The sequence below is a fragment of the Alligator sinensis genome, unplaced genomic scaffold (assembly GCF_000455745.1).
Source record: "Alligator sinensis unplaced genomic scaffold, ASM45574v1 scaffold888_1, whole genome shotgun sequence".
Classification (NCBI taxonomy): Eukaryota; Metazoa; Chordata; order Crocodylia; family Alligatoridae; genus Alligator; species Alligator sinensis.
Window position 1 is genome coordinate 80,534 of NW_005842533.1, and position 20,716 is coordinate 101,249.

Genomic DNA, 20,716 nt, shown 5'->3' on the forward strand with positions numbered 1-20,716 from the left:
AGGTGATGGTGTTGCCATGGTGGTCCAGGAAATATGAGAGGCAGCGATTCTTGTGGGTGTTATCTCCCAGAGGCCTGAGGAAAGGGTACTGTGATGCCCACAAGCTTGCCTGAGGTCTCCTGCAGACATGCAGTTTCTCTTGGGGAAAATCATAACTGTCCCAAGAGAAACATGTCCAAGTTTTGTCTCCCAGAATGAAAATGACCACTCCAGGAGAAAAATAACCTGGGATCAACCCCAGGGTTAAATTACTTCCAGGAGCCTTTCTCTTAAGAGAACAAATGTCTGTACATGCTAATAACACAAGTTGACCATGGGCAGTCTGGGGCAGATAATCTCTGCATTGCTGCCATCTGTCATCAGGAAGACTAAGGGAGCCTGCAGGGCATGCTTGCTGAGCTTCAGCATTCAAATGTCTACCTGTGGTTATGGGTAACCTTTTTTTTTTTTTTTTTTTTTTCTACCAAGAGAACAAACCTGGAAGAATTCTCCTAGATCATTTTGAGCCCAATAACCTCCTGCCCATGACTCGGTGATCTTGCAGGTCCCTTCTGGTCCTCTGATTTTATGACTTGAATGTGTACACACTCCCTGTGTTGCCTAACCATGCAGTTAGTTCGATTAAAAAATATCACCCGCAAGAATTCTTGCCTCCAACATACAGCATGCATTTTGGACCAAAACCAGGTAAAGCCTAGAGATTTAAATGCCTCATTAAGGTTAAATTGGGTTATGAATTACCCCTCTCACGCATAAGCCTAAAGCAAAGCATTGGTGCTCCCTAGTTAAATGCCCTGCCTCTTAAAAACAGACACTGATGTCCTTCGTGCAGTTGTCAGGGGCCAGTTGTTGGGGTTTTTTTCCTCATGAGCTGGGCTTAAGAGTTGTTCATTGGCACAGGAAGCACTTTACGTGCGGTTTGCAGAATCAAAGTGGAATTGCTTACCTAACCAGGGTGAATGAAGCTCTCGGTCATTTCTCCCAGCCCCTGCTAGGAAAATGGGTTAAGTAGCAAACCTGTGATTTTTAAGTAGCAGCTGCCCAGAAGAACTCGCTGGTGATGCTGTTGCCAGTCCTGCAGTTGTTGTTAGCAATTCAAGTTAGCTGAAAGTAAAGCTAGGAAAGAGCCCACACCCCTTTGTGCTTCAGGCTGATGCTTCAACTGTGCTAAAGCAGAGCATATGGACCTCTTGTAGGCCAGCATGGGTTAGAGCAGGCCTCTTCATTACTGCCTGATGGCACTGAAAATTAGCAAAACTGGGTGCATGGCAAGAAGCCAAGGTGCTGCCTTGGGGCAGGTCTACACTGACCTGCCAGCCGCAGCAATTTAACTGTCTAGGGACTGAGGGGTTTGCTGCTTCAACGAGGGAAGGACACTCAGTGTTGATAAGCCCTTAGATTGCTTTCATGTATTTTAAATCCTGACACTCAGGGTTAGTAACACTTTAAAACAACACAGACAAGTTGTTTCAACCTTGTCTGTGCAACAGCTCAGTTTGATGCACGCATGGAGGAGAAAAGACGCGTGGCTAGGATTTGGAAACAAGCTATTTGGTGCGTGGTTTCCAATGAAGAGCTACTTTTCCTGCAGCATCTTCTGGGGGTAAGACGGGTAAAGACTCCCAGAGCAACTTGAGAGATGTTGCCCCCCTATACAACCCCATTCTCACTTCCTGGTGCCCAGCTGCTCTGTCAGGATAGGAAATGGGTTGGGTATGCGTAGGAAGGCAGACAGCATCCATCCTGCTAGCTTGTCCTCCCCACATTCAGAAGGTTCAGATGTAAACATGGATGTCGCGGCCTGATCCAAAAGCCTTAAAGCGCCCGATCTGGAAACAAAGTCTGCATCTGCTCCACCACTGCCTGGTTCAGAAATGGAGAGCAGACCTGAGCCAGAGTTTGCTGGTGCTCAGAAGGAGTTAATGAAGTTCAAGTATGCGTTCAGGAAGCCTGTAGGATCCTCAAGCTGTGGATAGTGGCTAATGTGGTCATCGAGAACTGAGACCGTGGACATAGGAAGCACCTTCCTGTTGGAAGAATGCAACAAACATTAAGCACGGGAACTGGGGTATGTGGCATAGGCAGCTTAGGCTGCCAGGAGAGGGTAGATGCCTCATCTATGACGAGGGGTCTTGTGATACAGTGGCCATTTTTAACCAAAGTGCTATTCCTGCTAGGCTGGCCATCCTACCCTGATCCAGGGAGGCTGTGTGCTTTTACATGAGCATGATCCAATGCAATAGCTGGCAAAAGGCCAAATCTTCAGGTGTACCTAGATTACATCCCTCACTGCTGAAGTGAAACGGCAGTAAAAAGGAGTCCTGAGATGGCTGAACCTTGAGCCACTGCTTATTTGGTTCAAAATAAATGGTTTTGTGCAGGTGGGGCAACTGTGTGTTCCAGTGGAGAGCTGTTTTGTACCGAGCATCTGTAACGTGATGCTGTAGAAGCTGGAAGCGGACCTGACTTGATGTTGGCTGTCAAAGCTGGGAGATTAAAAATGCATGATGTGTCACAGTGCCCGCAGTGAGGGTGCTTAACTGACCCTTTTAAATAGAGCAAGAGCCTCAAGTTTTGTCTGATCTGACTGGCAAACAGCAGTTCCTTCAGCTGATGGGATCGCTAGCAGCAAGGGCTGGGACAAAACTAACCCATCAGATCACTTCCACGTTCCAGGGATTGCCTTCAAAACAGCTCTGCGACTCTCCTCTCTGACCTGGAGACTTTTACCCCATACTAAATTCAGTCAGTGGGAAGAGACTTCCAGCTCTGTTTGACAGCACGTTCAGTGCTTGGCAGTGGTGACCCTTCAGAAATCACGTGCCTTGCTATGAATTTAAATCAGCGATTCTCAACCGGGTACCTTGAGATTTTTTCAAGGGTACCGCAGGGAGCACTGGGAGGCACACAGACAGGATTCACAAGGTGAACCTGGAGATTTCAAAGAGGAATCCAGAGTAATAAAACCAGTCCGTCCCGTTGGGGTCTTGCTGTGTTCTTTGCAACAGAAGAATTGCTCTCTTGTTTTTCTGTACTCAAAAAATGAGTGAAAACTAAGAGGGGTTGTCTGAGGGGTCTCCTTTTTTTCTTCTTGTGTCCTGTCACCACAGCACAAGTTTTCATGCCATGGCCCATCAGATTCCTCCAATCTGCGAATCCTGCTACACACCTGTTCACCTCAATCAAAGCTCATGAAGGTGCCGGGAGTCTAAAAAAGGTTGAGAGCCGCTGATCTAAGGAGAAGCAAAGCTGCGTGGCTTTCAAAAGGGGGATGGCAACAAAGAGGCAGAGCACGCTTGGGCATCTACACGACTGTCATTCATGAGGGTGTAGCCATTGATTTCTAACCATGTGAAGTGAGGAGGAAAGACCAAGGGCAAGATGGAAATCAAAACTCGGGGCTGAACACAGCAGCCCCTGCACCAAAATCGATCCTTAGCTCTGCCCAGTACATGGCGACAACTTACTTGTAAAGCTGCAGAAACTCTGGATACGGATTCACAGGATCCAGGGGCCCGTAGATTAAATGCACTGCAAGAAAGAAGCACAGACACAGCTTTATCCACCAGGATGTTCCTGACCCATTATCTTTACCTGCCTGAGTAAGCCAGCAGCTGGTGGAGGGTAGAGCATTTGTGACCTCGAAAGGGCCTGGTGCGTCAGACAAGCCTGAAGCGGGCAGTTCATCTTGTGTGGTGAACGGGGCAGAAGCACCTGGTGCACAGACACGGGCATCAGTGCGGCAAGGTCTTTGAAAATGGAGGGGTTGTGACTGCACCTGTCGCACTGGAACATACAGGCTGAGCGGACACTAGCAGGGGAACCTCCGCTCCGAAGAAGCTGGGCCACTCCAGCCCTGTCTGCTCTGACAAGCTGGAAATACCCTGGACCAGTGTGGTTAGAGGAGTAGGCATGCACGCCGTAGCTGTGCAAGGGGGAGAACAAACTCTACGGGGATGAGGAACCTTGCATGGCCTCATCTGTATTCATGGAGTAAGTTCAGGAGAGTTTTTGGAAAACTTTTCATATTCCAGGTCAAATGAGCCAAAGCAGTCCTGAATCCTCTCGACTGAGCAACACTCAATTGTTCAAACACCATATGTGGCGCTACAGCCAGCAAGTATCCTCCCAAATTAGATATTCCCAAATTCATTTGCGGGCATCCTACGTGCAAGCCCAGAGGCTTTGAGGTTTGGATACCCTCGCATCTCACTTGCCCTTAACCAAAGGCCACAGGAGCAAGCTAGGGAAGGGGTCCCCCATTTCCATAAAGTCGGCGTGTAGCCCAGATCCTCCTGCTGGAAGCTGGCACCTGGGAAGCTAATTACAAGACTCGTAGGGCATCATTGTCACCATTTAGCCTAATCTCCTGGACAGCCCAGACCACAGGAGTTCTCCAAATCAGCTCCTGCTTGAGCTAGGGCATCTCTTTTAGGATGAGCTCAACAGCACTGAATAATCCCCAGTGACAGAGACTCCACCGACAGCAGTCAATTCTTCCCATGGTTGTCACCCTCCACCCCATTTCGAGGCCAGATTTGTCCAACTTCAACTTCCAGCCACTGCGGCTGGGGGAAGCGAATAGATTTTTTTGTGTCACAAGGGACCAAAATCCCCATGCCCCTGTCTGACCGGGGGAAGGTCAGAGCGAGAGGCTGGTCCCTGTCTTGGAGACCCCGTGCGAGAAGTTCTCCCAACCTAATAAACCAAAGGGACTGGCTCCCTACTCACGCGGGACGGTGGTGGAGGCCAGAGCCCCGACCCAGCGGTCTCTGTGCTTCTTCCGCTGATTTATGTACTGTAAAATACTAGAGAACAAGGAGATCAGTGAGGAGAGACCACAGCTGTATTTTCTTTCCCTTCCCCGGTGCAGCCCAATTCAGTCAGAGTCCTGGAGGTTGAAGCCCTCTGCCCCAGAGCAGGTGCTGACTTCTGGCCCCGTAGCTGGAGGGCAATGCCCCGGCTGTCCTGAGAACAGCATCCCCAAATCTGATGCTGCTAGCATGGGTACCAAGCTGCCCTGACAGTGGGGTGGGCACGTGGAGACGAACCCTGCCGAGATCAGAGAGCACAGCGCAACACGTGTATAGCCCTGACGAGCTATATCCACCTGGCACTATCCTGGCTGAGCCTCGGCAGCAGAAGGATCTGCTCTGCGTTGCCTTCTCTTCTTCCATCAGAGGATCGTGAAGCCCTTTGCAAACAAGGTGCTAACCACTCCTGCCCTGTAAATCAGACATTATCCTTCCTTTCGCATGGACCAGGCAGCCTCAGACTGAGGGCTGCATATCCAGCACCCTTGGAGGTCCCTTCTGGCCCTACTTCTCTATAATACTATGATGCCTGTTGGTTTCAATGGGACACGCAGTGGCTCAGCACCCCTGGAGCATTCAGTCCCCAAGACTCGCCCAGGGTCACAAACATTTCTTTGGCAGAGCTGGGAACAGAGCCTGTCTGCTCAGCCTTGTTCTGGACCTGACTCTAAGCACCGTCCTCCTTTCTGGACCTCGCCTCAGACTGTCCGAAGGGGCAGTAAAAACAATGCCTGAAAGAGGAGACCAACTATTCAGAAGAAAAAGCCGAAGATGCTGAGTGGATTGTACGGTCCCCCACGACACAGCATCCAAGGGGCTAACCCCGGACGTCACATGTTGGGTCTATTCAGTAACGCAGGCAGGATCTGATTAGCATCTCCCTGTTTCAGAGGAGGCTTTACCAGGCCTGGATAGCACATGGCCTGCTCCTCCTGGTCTCGACAGCTGCTCCTGGACGGGACACTGCTGGCCTCAGTTTCCAGCAAGCCATTTATGCACCTTGTGTTCGTGTTTGGAGCAGTGGCTGTGGGGTGACAAGGAGTAGGAGGTAGGAGATAATGACTGCAAAAGGCCCCATCGTGGCAGCACCCACGCCCCTGCTGCAAGCATCTTCGCCGGCACCGCGCTCCAGTGGAGACGTGTAACACAACACCACTTCCTTTCACCGTAAACCCAGGGAGGTGTGAGCACGTTCCAGTGTCCCAGTCACGGGGCTGGGAACTAGACCACTTTGCCTTGTCCTTGGTAATCCCAACCGTAACGGAGGATAATGGTGCCAACCGGCCCAGGTGAAGCACTCACCTTCCGCTACATGGATGAACCCATTAACCTGAACAACTGAGCTCCCCCCTGCCCTAAAAGAGCTGCGTGCTGCCTGCAAAGTACTGTCCTTACTGCTGAAACAAGTGGGCCACAGCAGAGCTTGGAGCTGCGGGTTACCGCTGAGCCACTCGAACAAAGCCCCAGCTCCTCTACTGCAGCCATCGGTGCAGCTCCCCAAGTCAGGGCCTGAATCGGGATCTGTTGAACGCGTCGCTGCTCTTGCACTGCCTGAAAGGAGGTAATTAGCCTGCTGAAAGTGGAGTCGCGGAAAAGCAGATCTGATAGCTCCTGCAGTCAAATTACCGGACGGACCCTCAGCTCTCAGCTGCCTGCGCGCCTAGGTAGGAAATGGTTTGAGTTTACTGAGGAGGAGGCAGGTATGCAGGTTGTAGCCGTGTTGGTCTAGAGGAAAAGGCAATCGGGGCTCATGGGAGAGGTGATCTCTTTTAGAGATATCTCCTATAAAAGATATCTATACCTATGAAAGAGATCACCTCTACCATGAGCCCTGATTGCCTTTGGTGATAGCTCTATAAAAGATATCTATATCTATAAAAAAGATCACCTCTACCATGGGCCCCGATTGCCTTTTCCTCTAGACCGATACGGCTACAACCTGGATACTTGACACATGGAAGATATCGAATTTGAGCCAGTTTTTTAAATGAAATCTTCATATTTTCCCAAGGAGGAAGCAACTTGGACCGCCTGAAACCTGAGATCCTGCTTCTGTCTTTGTTTCAAGGTCATTTGCATCAGCACAGATCCTCACAGGAGGTGAGAGGCTCCTTACCAGCTAAAAACTGCTGCCCGGAGGAGGAGTTTTCCAGCAATCGACTCCTCTGTGAAATTCTATAGAATATGCACTTTCACGTCTGCCCAGGAGAACTTCTGCAATCTTTTCTCCGATGCCTGATGAAGGAGGTTTGTGCCCGAAAGCTTGCAATTAAACAACATTTTTTTTGCAAAAATCTTGTTGGTCTCATAAAAGAGATCACCTCTACCATGAGCCCTGATTGCCTGAGGAGGAGGCAGCGTTAAGGCCCCTTGCTGAGAAGCGGGAGCGAGAGAGGGGAAAAAAGGGACAGCGACATTTGGTTCCACCTTCCTGTGCAAACTGTTCTGAAGACTTCACAGAGACCCGAGCAAGCTGGCAAGGAGATGATACAGCGTGCACAGCTCTCCACTGAGCTAATTAGCCCTGTTTCCCACCACGCTAACACAGCTTTACTACTTTTGAGCTGGCTGGCATCCCTCTACACCAGAAGCGCTTGACCCCGGCTGCACACCACATCTGGCCTGCACAGCTCCGGAAATTTGGCAACAAGGGAGCAGAGGCACCGCTCCCCTGCTGCTGAATGTCCAGATCCACGAGGAGCCCTGGACTGGATGCCCGATCCTAGCACTCGGGGTCAGGCCTGATGTAGGGGGCTGGGACAGGGCAGCACCAGGCCCACAGGCCCCAATTCTGGCTTGTGGGAGTGGGAGGGGGCAGTGCCAGAGGGAAGGGGTGGGCCAGGTCCCCCCAGGGCCCAAACCCAGCAGGCAGGGGTGGTGTTGGGGCCCAAACCTGGCATGCAGAAGTGAGACGGGAGGGTCCTGATCCTTATGCGCAGGGCTCCGGGACACTCATCCAACTCGAGGAGCCAAAATGTTGAGCACAGCTGCTCTGAGCGGTGCAGACCTGCCATTACGTTGATCAGAGCAGCGCCTCTGCTACGGGGCTGCGAAACTGCTTTCTGAAGGCCGCGACATTTTCCTCCTGGCTCTAAAATTTGCATTTAAAATTGTTCGCAGCTGTTATGACTGCAAAGCCCCTTCCGAGCCTGGACAGCTGCACTGAATAAGCTTAGCGAGCAGACTGCACGAGGGATGTACAACTGAATCCAGGGAAAGCCCATAGCAGTCTAACACCAGGCTGGAGATAGGAGCGGGGTTTCTAGGGTAGGAGCCAGCTTTCAAAGCACATCTCTGCCTTGTCTTGGCTGCGCTGGTCTCAGTTCGGAGACTTGGCGAGTGTAGCCATCTGAATCAATCCCATAATCCTCTTATCTCCTCCTTTTGGTGTTGGCTCAGCTCCCACTAGCAGCAGCTAGATCTACTATAAACGGCCAGTGGCAGCGTGGCCAAAGGCCGCGCATCGTAGCCCATCTTCAGAACAAAATAAAAAAGCCATGACTGGTTCTTCTGACCTCCAGCAAGGGAGATCCTCTGACAGCATAGTGCAGAGTGAAGAAGGCAAATGCCCGACGGCCGTTCAATCCTAGAGGAAAGATTTTTGCACTGATTTTCCCATTAAAGCATTGAGTTGTCCACTGAGGAGTCACGGATGGGATTCACGGCAGTGTATGTGCCACAGTAGGTTTCTACCTGCAAAAGCTCATGTCTCTCTGAACTAGTTAGTCTCCAAGGTGCCACCTTGTCCTGTCTTCTGTATGAAAAGCACTGTGACAGGGTCCTTTCAACAGCCTCCTCTAGGCTATCACCACACCGGACACTTTATACCTTACTGATGCCCTACAGATACTGCTTAACGACTCCTCACAGCAGCTGGCAAGGGACTGAAGGAGTGCAATGAGCCCCATTCCACAGACGCGGCAGCCGAAGATGCCACGTGGAAGAAAAAGAAGCCGTTGGGCTTTCATGGGGTTTGTACAATCTTCCTACAAATCTCTCCCTACAATGAGCAGGTTTGTGTGAAAAGGTATCAAAGTGAAACCCAATGAACTGAGGAAGGAGGTGATTTCCATTCAGGTGTCTGACTCCTGCTTGTTTCCTTTCACTGCCGCGTATCTGCCTCAGCTCCCACCCAAACAGCTGGAAGAAAAGCTCAAGTTAAATGAAAGGTGGGGTAGATTTGCACCTTATAGACTTGCTGAATCAGAGGTGCATAAGCGAGCCGTTGCTCACAAGAGCCGGCGCGTCTCTGATTCGGTTTGCCTCAGGTGCAAATCTGCCTTGACTTCACGCTAGCATGGCCACCTACCTCTCTGCTCATGTTAATAATGAGCATTTCCCACCCCTTACCAGTTGAAACGAGAGCTGGAGGGACTATAACCTGCACTGCCACATCCTCCAAGGGAAAACTCCAAGCAGAGAGAACCATTCTTGGCACTGAACATGAACCTCTCAGCTTATCTTGAAGGAAACGGCCCATCAGAAAGCAGGAGAAAAAGCATAAACTCCTTCCGCATCTCTTGCAGGTAGTTTAAATCAACTTGCCCAAGCCACAGCAGAAGCCAGGGGCAGAGACAGAACTCGGGCACTTCTGCCTCCTATACCACACTCGGATGCTTTCCACCATCCAAGGGGACATTTGTGCTGCTTTGCCCCTCTAAAAAGAGCACAGCTCTTCAAACTGCTTCGGTGTGGACTGTGATCTCTCCACAGCCACTGCCCACCCTAACAGTGCATGGCCCATCTCCCCTTCAGACCTCAATCACTGTGCAATAAGCATTTGGCCAGCACACTTTGGCTGGGACTGGGTTGCCGGCTCTTCCTCCTCCATGCTCCATCTACATGCATCCAGGGCTGGGTTTCTGGCAGTGAAAACCTTGGCCACCAAGAGAAGCAGCTGCAGACAAGGAGGGGTCAATGGAGAAGTTAAAGGAATGCACCTGTCAACGACGAGGTTTCCATCATTGGTCCGGATGGCTGTCCACATGTCCCAGTACTCCGCCTGCGAAGGCTGTGTGTATGGTCCAAAGACTGCCCCAAGCCTGGGGGGGGAAATATCCAGAGACACATGAAAATCCCTGCAGCACTTCAGGAGACACAGAGGATGGTTTAAATTCTGCCCTGAGCTAGGGGTTGGACCTCCTGAAGGCCCTGCCAGCCCATTTTCCATGGCTCTGTGAAGCTGTTTCAATACAGGACGCAACTCTTATTTGAAGCTAAGTGTAGACCACCTTCTTGTGGGGCACCAGAAGTCACCCTTGGGAAAGGGACAGTGTCATACCTGGCAGATATCCTCAAGTAAGGCAGCTTTGAAAGAAGGAAAGGGGTTTCAAAAAGCCAGGGTGTTAAAAGGGATTTCGCTCAACTGTGGCTCAACACGGTGCATCTGCCTCTATTCATGAACTGCCCATGGACCCACTGCCTGCACGGGGTGGAACGTGTGAGCACTAGCCGTGCAGTGTCTGAAAAGATACAAGCAGGAGTGTTTTCTGGGTTTCAGTTACTCCATCCCCCTGTCAGGCTAGGCTTGTCTCATACAATAAGTCCAACATCAACTCACCCTCTGGAGAACAGGAAGAAGTTCATTAGCCGGGTGAGAATGGGGGACAGGAAGCCACCATCCTTGAGAAGCTTTGCCAGAAGAAAAAGGAGTAAACAGTCACTAGCACAGACGACGGCAGCTGCTCACCTACGCAGAGGGTCTTTCTTCCAGAAATCCCAGCATCCACGTCCATTCTGTAGCCTTTCTACAGAATCGAGAGTAGGATTTCCTCTCTGCCACCGAGTAAATGCACTGTGCTGCTGCACGTCTCAAAGGTATTAGCAAGCTGCAACAAAGCACCTTCAGCCTACTGATCTCTTGACCCACATGAATCTCCTGCCAACACACTTGGACCAAGACTTGGAAGAAATGACGAGCTGCTTACAAGCCAGAGGCCAACATGGGGGAATTTTCTGATGCTTCAGGAGAGGAAGGGGGGTTTGCTGTCTTGGGGCAGCACCTGGGATGAACAGCTCACCCACGACTGATGTGAATAGGGCTGGCATTCTGGCTTGCACATCAGTGCCTGATAGCTCTGGATCTCCCTCCCTCCCAAGCCCCTAGTGACTGTTACTACAAAGAAAAAGACCATTTCCTCTTCCCATTCCCACTCAGCCACAACCTACTGGTCATAGAAAGAAAGTCTCACTATTGTACCCTTCCCTTGCCATTCAACTGCTGCAACAGGGTTGACATGTCTTTTATTCTACCCTTCCTCCAGCCTCCAGTTTTGGTTCTTCCCCAGGAAATAACTCCTCTGCCTGCCTCTGCTGCTGCTCAGAGCTTTCCAAAGCAAGAGTGTAATGAAGCTGACCTGAGTTTTGCCAGTGTTACCCTTGCATATAGAGATTGCACATACCCTTGCTCCATAACAGAAGTGAAAGCTGACAGGGCTTTCCTAAGTTTTCACTGAGCAGGTGCCACGGCGTGGAGCTGACTCTCCCCAAACAAAGGCAGGCATCACTGGGTAAGGCAGAAAGGCAGGGCAAGGTGGCACCTTAGAGGCAGACTCATTCAGAAAGGCATACGCTTTTGTAGGTGATGACCTGCCTCATCAGATGTCTGCTCATAACATCTGCCAAAATGAGCTTATGCCTCTCTGACTTAGTTGATAAAGTGCCACCCTGCCTTCTGCTCGACATAGCTAATCACTTCTCTGTGAAAAACTGCCGGAGGCCAAACTGGAACAGGAGGCGGGGGTTGTAAGTGTGATTTCAGAGAAAGCATCACGCATCTCTGAAACCTAGAGAAATGGTGGTGAAACACTGGCTAGGGTGGTGAAGCACTGGAACGGGTTACCTAGAGTGGTGGTGAAATCTCCATCCTTGGAGGTTTCTAAGGCCCAACTAGACCAAGCCTTGGCTGGGATGATGTAGTTGGGGCTGGTCCTGCTTAGAGCAGGGGGTTGGACTAGATGTGACCTCCTGAGGTCCCTTCCAGCCTCATTTTCTATAATTCTCTGGCTGGTTTTATAACTTAAATACTTCCCCACCACCACCCTCCATGGGAAACAGATCCAGCCATTGCCTGATTTGGGCACTAGCTCTGGACAAACTTGGATGGAAAACCACCCCCCGGCTCTTGCAGAATTCATGTGTTTCTAAAAGATGTCCCACCTCATGCTAACTTGACCCCACAAGCCTTGCTCCTGACGCTGGAGTCCCGATTCAGTAAAGCTAGACATAAAAGCCACTCACCTTCTGAATGAACCTGGGGTAGTGGGTTTCTGGGAAAATTCCTGAAAGTTTCCAGAGAACGGACACAGTCATTACAACGGCTGCGTTTTGACATTTCCCAGTCTCTCCCCTTCCATCCCCACAAGCAGCCCCAGCAAAAGCATTTGCAACCAACTGGGAACCACCATACTGAGCAGGTGTCGCTAAGTCTCAGGCTTCATCACTTCGTCCTGTCATTCATTTTTGTGCGCAGTGCAAGGGAAGGCGCTGATGCCTTTGCTACAGATAGCAGATGCCCCAGGCAGGCACCAGGTACTCAGCCCTCCTCTGGTTTATGACAAGCCATTTACTTTTCCTGGCATGAGTGATTTTTGGTGCTGTCTAGGGCACTGTCCTCATACCCCAGAGACTAACGCTTCCATCTATGCATAAATGAGACAAAGCAGTGAAAGCTTCTCCTCACTTCTGCACCAACAGGCTTCAGCGCTATCCCCCAGGGACCTTTCTGGGGACAAGAGGGGAGCTCAGTCACCCTGGCCCACTCGGTCCTCAGCATCCATGATTAAACGTCCAACAAAAGGGCCGATCGGCAGCCTCCCTAGAGATGTTCCCTATTCACTGGCAAGCAGGCTGAGACCCACCAACACATGCCCTGTTATTCTGAACAAGAATGGTTACCTCCATTGGACAAACAGAGGCTGTTGATCAAGATGCTTCCAGTTTTATTATGTTCGTACCTGGAGAGAGCAAACCAAAATGCTGAGTTAGATTCCTTGCTGGTTCCACAAAGAGACCGAGCAACAGATCACAGTGATGCTGCTATGTCAGGAAACAAGATCTGGGAAGCAAAGTTCCCAAGAGACAGGACTGCAGCCATAAGAATAGGAATAGCCATGGCCCTCTGTCTCCGCATGACTCAACCGCAGGACTTTAACCCTTGTTCGGGCATTTAGAAACCCCTGCCACTGACTTGCCTCACTCCGAGCAGAGAGCAAAAGGCAAAATATTGCTACCTGCTGCAATATTTTCTGACGGGGGCAAAAAGTGTTTGCCTCAGAGTCCTTGGACCTGCAAACAACCATATGCTGGGGTTTCACGCTGGCCCTAGTCACCAGGGACTGACAGGAGCTCTTGGCTTACAAAGGCTTGCCTCATGCGCTTGTTATGGCCTTGATAAGCCTCCAGGTTCCAAAGGCCGAGAAGCAAGATAAGCAAATAGCGGGGCAAATAGCTAGACAAGGCCTCAGCTACTGCACCTGGGAATTCATCTCCCACTGAAGTCAGTGGCAGCCGTATCTGAGCTTCCTTCCTTCTATCAATCTGCGCCCATCAGCACAGCATCCCACCGCCACCTCCAGCCAACATGCCCATATGTGGGATGGGGAAAAGAGGGGGCTCTGCACCATTTACTTTTACTTAGCTTCAGGGAATTAGACCCTAGGAGGAGAGGACGACGAAGAGCATTCAGAGCTTTAGTGCTTCCAGTGACCTGTGGAGGAGCTCCTGCGCGACCGTGTCCCCATAGTCATGAGACAGGAGGTTGATCCTGTGGTTTCGCAGGCCCAAGTGCCCCACCAGCCTCTCCACAATGCTGGCTTGCTCGAAAATGGAATAGCGATGGGGCCGCTGTTAAGGAAGCAAAGCGAGAGAACGGTTGTGTGACTTCATTCATCAGCTAAAAACAAACTGGGTGTTTTTTTTAATGGGCCAGCGGGAGCCCCTGTATAACCACATTCAGCACTTGGCCATGTCTGACACACACATGTCCACAGACAAACGCAGAGACATCCTCCAAGCCCAGAACTGAAAGCCAACAGCTTGAGGTCTCATCTCAGTCCCTGCCAATTTACTTTGTGCCCAAAGGAACCCTCCACATGGTTCAGTTTGCCTCTGCAGAAGGGAGATAACGAAACTCCCTCCGAGGATCTGTGATGTGTGAAACGCTTGCAAGAGGACGAGCTAAGTGCTCTTAAATTTGCTCAGCAATTTGTTTGCAAAGCTACACCTACTCTAATGTAATCCCAAGCAGGTAGCCTGGAGCTACCACTTTATCTGCCACAAGTCTCTTTAATAGATCAAGCAGAGCAAACCATGCTTTGGAGATGAGTCAACATCCCAAGAGAACATGGGCACTTTGGGCAGGCTGCAGCGTGTCCCATTTCCAACGTTTGATTTTTCTACCCTTTTAATTTAACAATTCGCATCTTTCTTTCTGTTCTGAAAAAATGAATACAACAACAATAGCCTTAAGGCAAGAGAAAGGCTGAAAGCAACCTGAGAGATGAACAGATGCCAGCATTCACGACTAACTAAAAGCCATCTTTCCAAACCCATCTGTGCAATTCCAGTTGTCTGGATGAGCTTTGGTCTTAACATTCATTTTCCGAAAGGAACTGCAGACCCATCCGTCAGGACTACTTACTGGCTTGTCACTGAAACCAAATCCCACAAAATCCAGGGCGATCACTCTGTGAAACCGCTGAGTCAGCCCTTCCCAAATCTGTGAAAAGAACAGGGAAGGGAGGTGGGGAGGGAGAGGAAAATCAACCACAGAAGCAGCCACATTCATATCCCTGGAGCCTGGACAGCTCTACACTGCCATATTCCTTACAGCTCCCCTCTAGGTGCCTATTTTGTGTGCACAAACTGAATGGCAGGAGATATTCTCCGCTGGAAGAAGCCAACGCATCTTCTAAAGAGTTACTTGTCCTCTCCTGCAGTGGGGTTTGCCAGGCTGGCAAACCAGAGCGTGCCCTCTGGTCCTGAGCTTCCATCTCCCATAAGACCTGATTCTGCAGATATCATATTTTCCGGCATACAGTATGCTCCCAAATAAAACAGGCACCTTGTTTTTGGAAGGCAGAACATAGAAAAACAATGTTTTCAGAGTCATTGCAGACTGTGTGATGTAGAGGAAGTCTTCCTGGGAACGTGGCACCAGACTGTCTCCTGCAAAGCCAGGCTTCCTGGACACTGTGCTTCCAGGAGGACTTACACACGGTTGGGCCCCAGACCCTTGCAAAGGACAGCAGCAAAACTTAGTTCTTTACTCTACATAGTTCTTTATATAAGTTCCTGTAAATAAAGTTTTGCTCCCACATCACAAGCTTTATCAAGACAAGACTAGCAGCTCACTTGCTGCTTTGGGCATAAGCTACAGTGCTTGGCCAACAGCTACACCTTCCCCACTTAAAATACGCACCCCAATTTGGAGGGGCTTATTTTGGCAGGGAAATGCTGCATGTTATATGTGAAAAATTATAGTCCAAAGGCAATTCCTTGGTAGTGCACCTCAGCCCACCGTCTCTTCGGTCACTGTGGTTGTGATCTCCCTTCCTGCCCTGCTCCAACCTCATTGCAACAAAAAACAGTGGCGCATATTTAAAAGGTTCAAGGGTTAGGGAGCATAGTTTTTTTGATAACACAGTAGCCCCTCCCCATCAGAGGCCATTACAAAGTTATCTCTAGACATATTCATATTCCCATAGGTCACAAAGGAGAAGCCTCCACCTCACCCTTCATCAGCAGGAGATGGACCACCTGGGTAGCCAAAGATGAATTTGGATCTCACAAAACCCAGCATCTAAGGGTGCTTCCCTGAAAGCTACACATTCAAGTGGTGCATTTATGGAAACAAACATGGGGCTTTCAAGTAGGAACGACCACTTAAAGCATGGAATAAAAATGCAGGAGTGGGAGGACTGAAGGATTAATGAGTAGAAAGGACTTTCAGGAGAGGTGGGAGTGTAAGAAGGCACATGAAATGGGTAGGGTGTTTTGGGCACGGGACATCAGACGAAGGCAGGAAAAAAGCGGGAGAAGATGAAGGAAGGAGTGAGAGAGATGGTCACAGCTTTACAGCAATAGCACACTATTGGGGGAGGCTAGGTAACTTGGCTGGACAAAAACACTGCCATAGTCTAAGGGTCGTGGTACCACAAAGGGAGAAGTCCCGTCATTCTGCAATCTCTCCCCCATCAGACACGTCCACTTATTCTCTCCTGGGAGGTCTCCCTCAAGTTCCCAGGGAAAGCACAAATGGCTGGTTTGACTCGCACGGTCCCCACTCTGTGCTTGCTTGTTCCTCTCACCTTGTACCAGTCGTAGCTGGAGGTTGGGAAGCCGTGCAGGAGAATGACGATGTCAGAGCTGCCAACTGCACCCGTCGAATCTGGGGGGAGAACAGGACACCAGTGAGATGCACCATCATCCCAAAGAGGCCTTTAAAATAGCTTCGCGGGGGAATGTAACAGGATCCTAATGCTGACAACAACTGAGTGCTGCTAACAAGGACCCGGTTGGTGCCTAACTAATAATCAGCTATGCTATTCACGGAGCTCCCTCACAGTACCCATCTGTAGAGCCTCACACACAAAAACTCAAGTCTCTGCCACTCCGAGAAAACTCAGCGGGTACGAACCCTGTCACCAGGGCTTTTGTTCCCCAGGCACTGGATGGAGAGAGTTTGCATTGTGCACAAGACAGTACCACGGTTGGGCTCTCCGCTCAAGGCTATCACACCTGTCTGCGTACACCCACAACCTCAGGGGTACTCAGAGTCTTCTTCCGTTTCCACAGCACCTTTCCTCCGTAAGGATCTCCCTGCTCTAGGCATGCTGAAATGGATGCGGGAGCTGTAGTACGGGATCGCTTTACCAGCCATTCATGTACAGCCACTTCCGGCATGAACTGTAGCAGCAGCCGGAGGTATACGGCAGGAAGCAAACAATACCTGCGGTGTCGTGGGGAGCAGGTATATGCTGTGGAGCGGTCATTACAACTAGAATCAGGCCAGACTGGTGGGGTTAACCTTGCTGCTCTTGAGAAAAGTGCCCTGGGATCTTAAAGGATATGGAGGATGTAACGATTATGTCTCGTTTGCAAGGGCAGTGTCTCCAGCAGCACAGCATTGCCTTCCACCACGCACACAAAGGTAAGTGTGTCATTGGGGTTTCCTACCAGTTGGCTTCAGACTCATTTTAGGTTCCCTATTTCCGCTGGGCTCGTGCCTGGGGGAGCCCAGCCGAGCTCCAGACCAGCCCCCGCCATGCTGAAGGGAGAGCACCTCTGCCATCTCACCCATTTCCCATCCGTCCCCTCTGCCTCCTGTCCCCGTTTGACTCCGGCTCCCTCCGCCATCCTAAGCATTTTGTGCATCTCTCAAATTTTGACCATTTTTGTTTTTTGCTCTTCACACACCTCTCACCCTGATCCGCCCCTTGTCTCCCACACGTCTCTTCCTTGCTCCCCTCTGGGTTCTTCAATTCCTCCTTTTCTCACTATTTCCCCCTCCCCAACGTGTGTCTTATAAGGGGTCTCCCCTCCCTGCCTAACCACTAGCTTCCTACACACCCCCTTCCCACCAGAGTTCAAGATGCTGTTCTTTGCATCTGCCTGTGAATGTGAATCTTTAGCGCTGCCACCACGGAGAAGGGCCTAAAGGCCCAGCAGCAATGGGGTGCGACAGAACTCCAACTAGCTACAAGTATCAAGGACAATAAAAAGTCCGTTTTCAGATATGTGGGGAGCCGGAGGAAAAGCAGGGGCAACATTGGACCCCTGCTCAACCAGATGGGGTAACTGACAACTGACGTTAAATGGGTACTTTGCATCGGTCTTTCATCAGTTCCATGGGACACCCATGCCCATGACGGGACAGGGAGGCCCGAGTGAGGGAGATCCCTTGCCCTCCATCAATGCTGACCTCATGAAGGAACACCTGGAGAGGCTGGATACCTTCCAGTCAGCCGGCCCTGATGGTTTACACCCCAGGGTACTCAAGGAGCTAGCAAGCATCATAACCCAGCCCGTGGCACGGATCTTCAAGAGCTCCTGGCGCTCTGGTGAAGTGCCCGAAGACTGGAAGAAGGCCAATGTGGTGCCTATCTTCAAGAAAGGGAGGAAAGTGGATCCAGCAAACTTGAGGCCCATTAGCCTGACTGCTATCCTGGGGAAGGTCTTAGAAAAGATTATTAAAGAGGCCATTGTCAACAGACTGGCTGATGGCAACATCCTGAGGGATATGCAGCATGGGTTTGTTACGGGTAGGTCTTGCCTGACCAATCCTATTTCCTTTTATGACCAGGTGACCTATCACCTGGACAAGGGAGAAGAGATTGAAGTCATATATCTTGACTTCAAAAAAGCCTTTGATCTGGTATCCCATGATAACGTGTTTGCAAAACTGACCAACTGCAGCCTAGGGTCCACCACGATCTGCTGGCTGGGGAATTGGCTCTGTGGTCAGACCCAGAGAATGGTGGTTGACGGAAGTCAATCGTCGTGGTGCCCTGTGACCAGTGGAGTCCCCTCAAGGCTCTGTCCTGGGACCCATATCGTTCAACATCTTCATTAATGATGTGGACACTGGTGTCAGAAGCGGACTGGCCAAGGTCGCTGACAACACCAAACTCTGGGGCAAAGCATCCACACCTGAGGACAGGAAGGCGATCCAGGCTGACCTGGACAGGCTCAGGAAATGGGCAGATGAAAACCTGATGGTGTTTAACACTAAAAAATGCAAGGTTCTCCACCTTGGGAGGAAAAACCTGCAGCATCCTTATAGGCTCAGCTGTGCTACACTGCCTAGCACTATGGATGAAAGGGACTTGGGGGTCATGATGGACCACAAGATGAACATGAGCCTTCAGTGCGATGCTGCAGCTAGTAAAGTAAGCAAAACGCTGGCTTGCATCCATAGATGCTTCTCAAGCAAATCCCAGGACATCATTCTCCCCTTGTACTCGGCCTTGGTGAGGCCGCAGCTGGAGTACTGCGTCTAGTTTTGGGCCCCACAATTCAAAAAGGATGTGGAGAAGCCTGAGAGAGTCCAGAGGAGAGCCATGCACATGGTCAGAGGTCAGGAAAACAGACCGTATGATGAGAGGCTGAGAACCATGGGACTCTTCAGCCTGGAAAAGCGCAGGCTCAGGGGTGATCTGGTGGCCACCTATAAGTTTATCAGGGGTGTTCACCAGGATCTGGGGGAGCGTTTGTTCACCAGAGCACCCCATGGGATGATGAGGTCGAACGGTTATAAACTACTGCAAGACCGTTTCAGGCTGGACATAAGAATTTCTTTACTGTCTGAGACCCCAGGGTCTGAAACAGCCTGCCACCGGAGGTGGTTCAAGCACCTACATTGAACGCCTTCAAGAGACATTTGGATGCTTATCTTGCTGGGATCCTGTGACCCCAGCTGACTTCCTGCCCTTTAGGCAGGGGGCTGGACTCGATGATCTTCTGCAGTCCCTTCCAGCCCTGATGTCTATGAAATCTATGAGCAACAAGGCACTTTTGGCACTAAAGAGGTTTGATGATGTGCCTCCTGCAGAGCTGGGCAATCACAGGCTGTGGACTACCCGACTGACCGGACATGCCAGAGGCTCCACAGAGGATGCAGAGCTCCAGCAAACCTCACCTCTGTAGAAGATGTTCTGGGCCTTGTAGGTGAAGTATCCTCCCGACGATCTCCATGAGTGAAGAGCTGGGGACAGTTTTGGGGGAGGGATGTGCAGGTAGACAGCCAGAAGCGGCACACTCAGAAGCCCCACCTGAATCCACCACTCTTTCATCCTGCAGGAGAACATGAGCACAGGGTTAGCAGGCCCCACGCACTTTACCCGGCTTAAGGGGACACATCAAGCTTCCCCATGTCCACCTCGTTCCGCCTCATCCATCAGTTCAGTCTGACAACCCCAACGACCCAGCACCCCCCGGGAACACGCTTTCATACTTTCTGAAAGTCTGATCCTCACGTTCTTCAGGTATCAAGGCAGGTTTGTTTCAAAACTTTTAGGCTGCTGTTAAAGCTTTAAAATTCCCACAAAATGAGAAGCCAAGTTCATCATAAGAGGTACCAAACTAAACAACTGGGTAGCAACTACAAGGTGATGCCGGCTGCTCCCACATGAATGCAGCCCGCTTCTGATCATTGACATAGCTCTGCACTTTTTACCTCCTTGAAGTAATAGGAATTCACCAGTTCATCAGTAGCCTTGTCTATGCTGGAGGATTTTGTGCTTGCTGCGTACAAGGAAAAGTAAGAGCATTTTGGCATGGAAGAGGTTACTGGATTCCTAACGATCAGAGCAGGATTACAGAAGGAAAGATAAACTGGGCCAGAGAAAGCTATCAAAGGGAAAGGGTTGTTGATTGTAGCCGTGTTGGTCTGAGGACATAGGCAGACAAGGGTCTTTGGGTAGATATGATGTTTAAAAAAGTTTTGGCGTTGCAGCTGGGCCGTTGGAATAGCTCTTCCCGGGACAGCCCCACAACACCCCTGCTGTCCCTTCCACAACCACTCTACGCAGCATCCCCTGCATGCTCATATCGACCATGGAGCTGCCATGGTTTCTCTCATTTAATGCTGCTAAATGCTTTGCTAGATAAGGTGCAATGCAGCCACCCTCACGCCTTTCTTGCCCTTATATCTCACATGGTATCTGCAACCTTACATGGTTCACCATTTAAGACATTTGGCAGGTATCTCTTCCCTGTAGATTGCTACCGTTGCAAACCCTCTGCTTCCTGGATCTGAGCCGGGCATGAGATAGGCATCCACACTGCAGTGACGCTGTGAAGACCATAAAAGAGCTTGTTGAACAGGCCTGCAATAGTTGCAACCATTCGTATGGACAACCTGTGGCTACAAATTACAGGCTGAATTGAGCAGAGAGAGGCTG

At 50.5% G+C, this 20,716-nt stretch overlaps 1 protein-coding gene across 2 annotated transcripts; it reads right to left on the minus strand.

Moving 5' to 3' along the window:
- Window positions 1-475: 475 nt before the first annotated feature.
- Window positions 476-19,776, minus strand: MEST. 2 transcript variants are annotated; one of them, XM_006031837.2, is made up of 11 exons: window positions 19,453-19,776; window positions 16,124-16,203; window positions 14,455-14,532; window positions 13,522-13,658; window positions 12,711-12,769; window positions 12,054-12,094; window positions 10,375-10,445; window positions 9,755-9,856; window positions 4,732-4,808; window positions 3,468-3,531; window positions 476-2,027 (listed from the first exon to the last, which is right to left on the minus strand). In XM_006031837.2, the coding sequence occupies exons 1-11, from the start codon at window positions 19,619-19,621 to the stop codon at window positions 1,910-1,912; spliced, it is 996 nt and encodes a 331-aa protein (XP_006031899.2). In that variant the 5' UTR covers window positions 19,622-19,776; the 3' UTR covers window positions 476-1,909. The 2 variants fall into 2 exon arrangements, with proteins under 2 accessions (XP_006031899.2, XP_006031898.2); XM_006031836.2 differs by lacking the exon at window positions 9,755-9,856.
- Window positions 19,777-20,716: the final 940 nt, after the last annotated feature.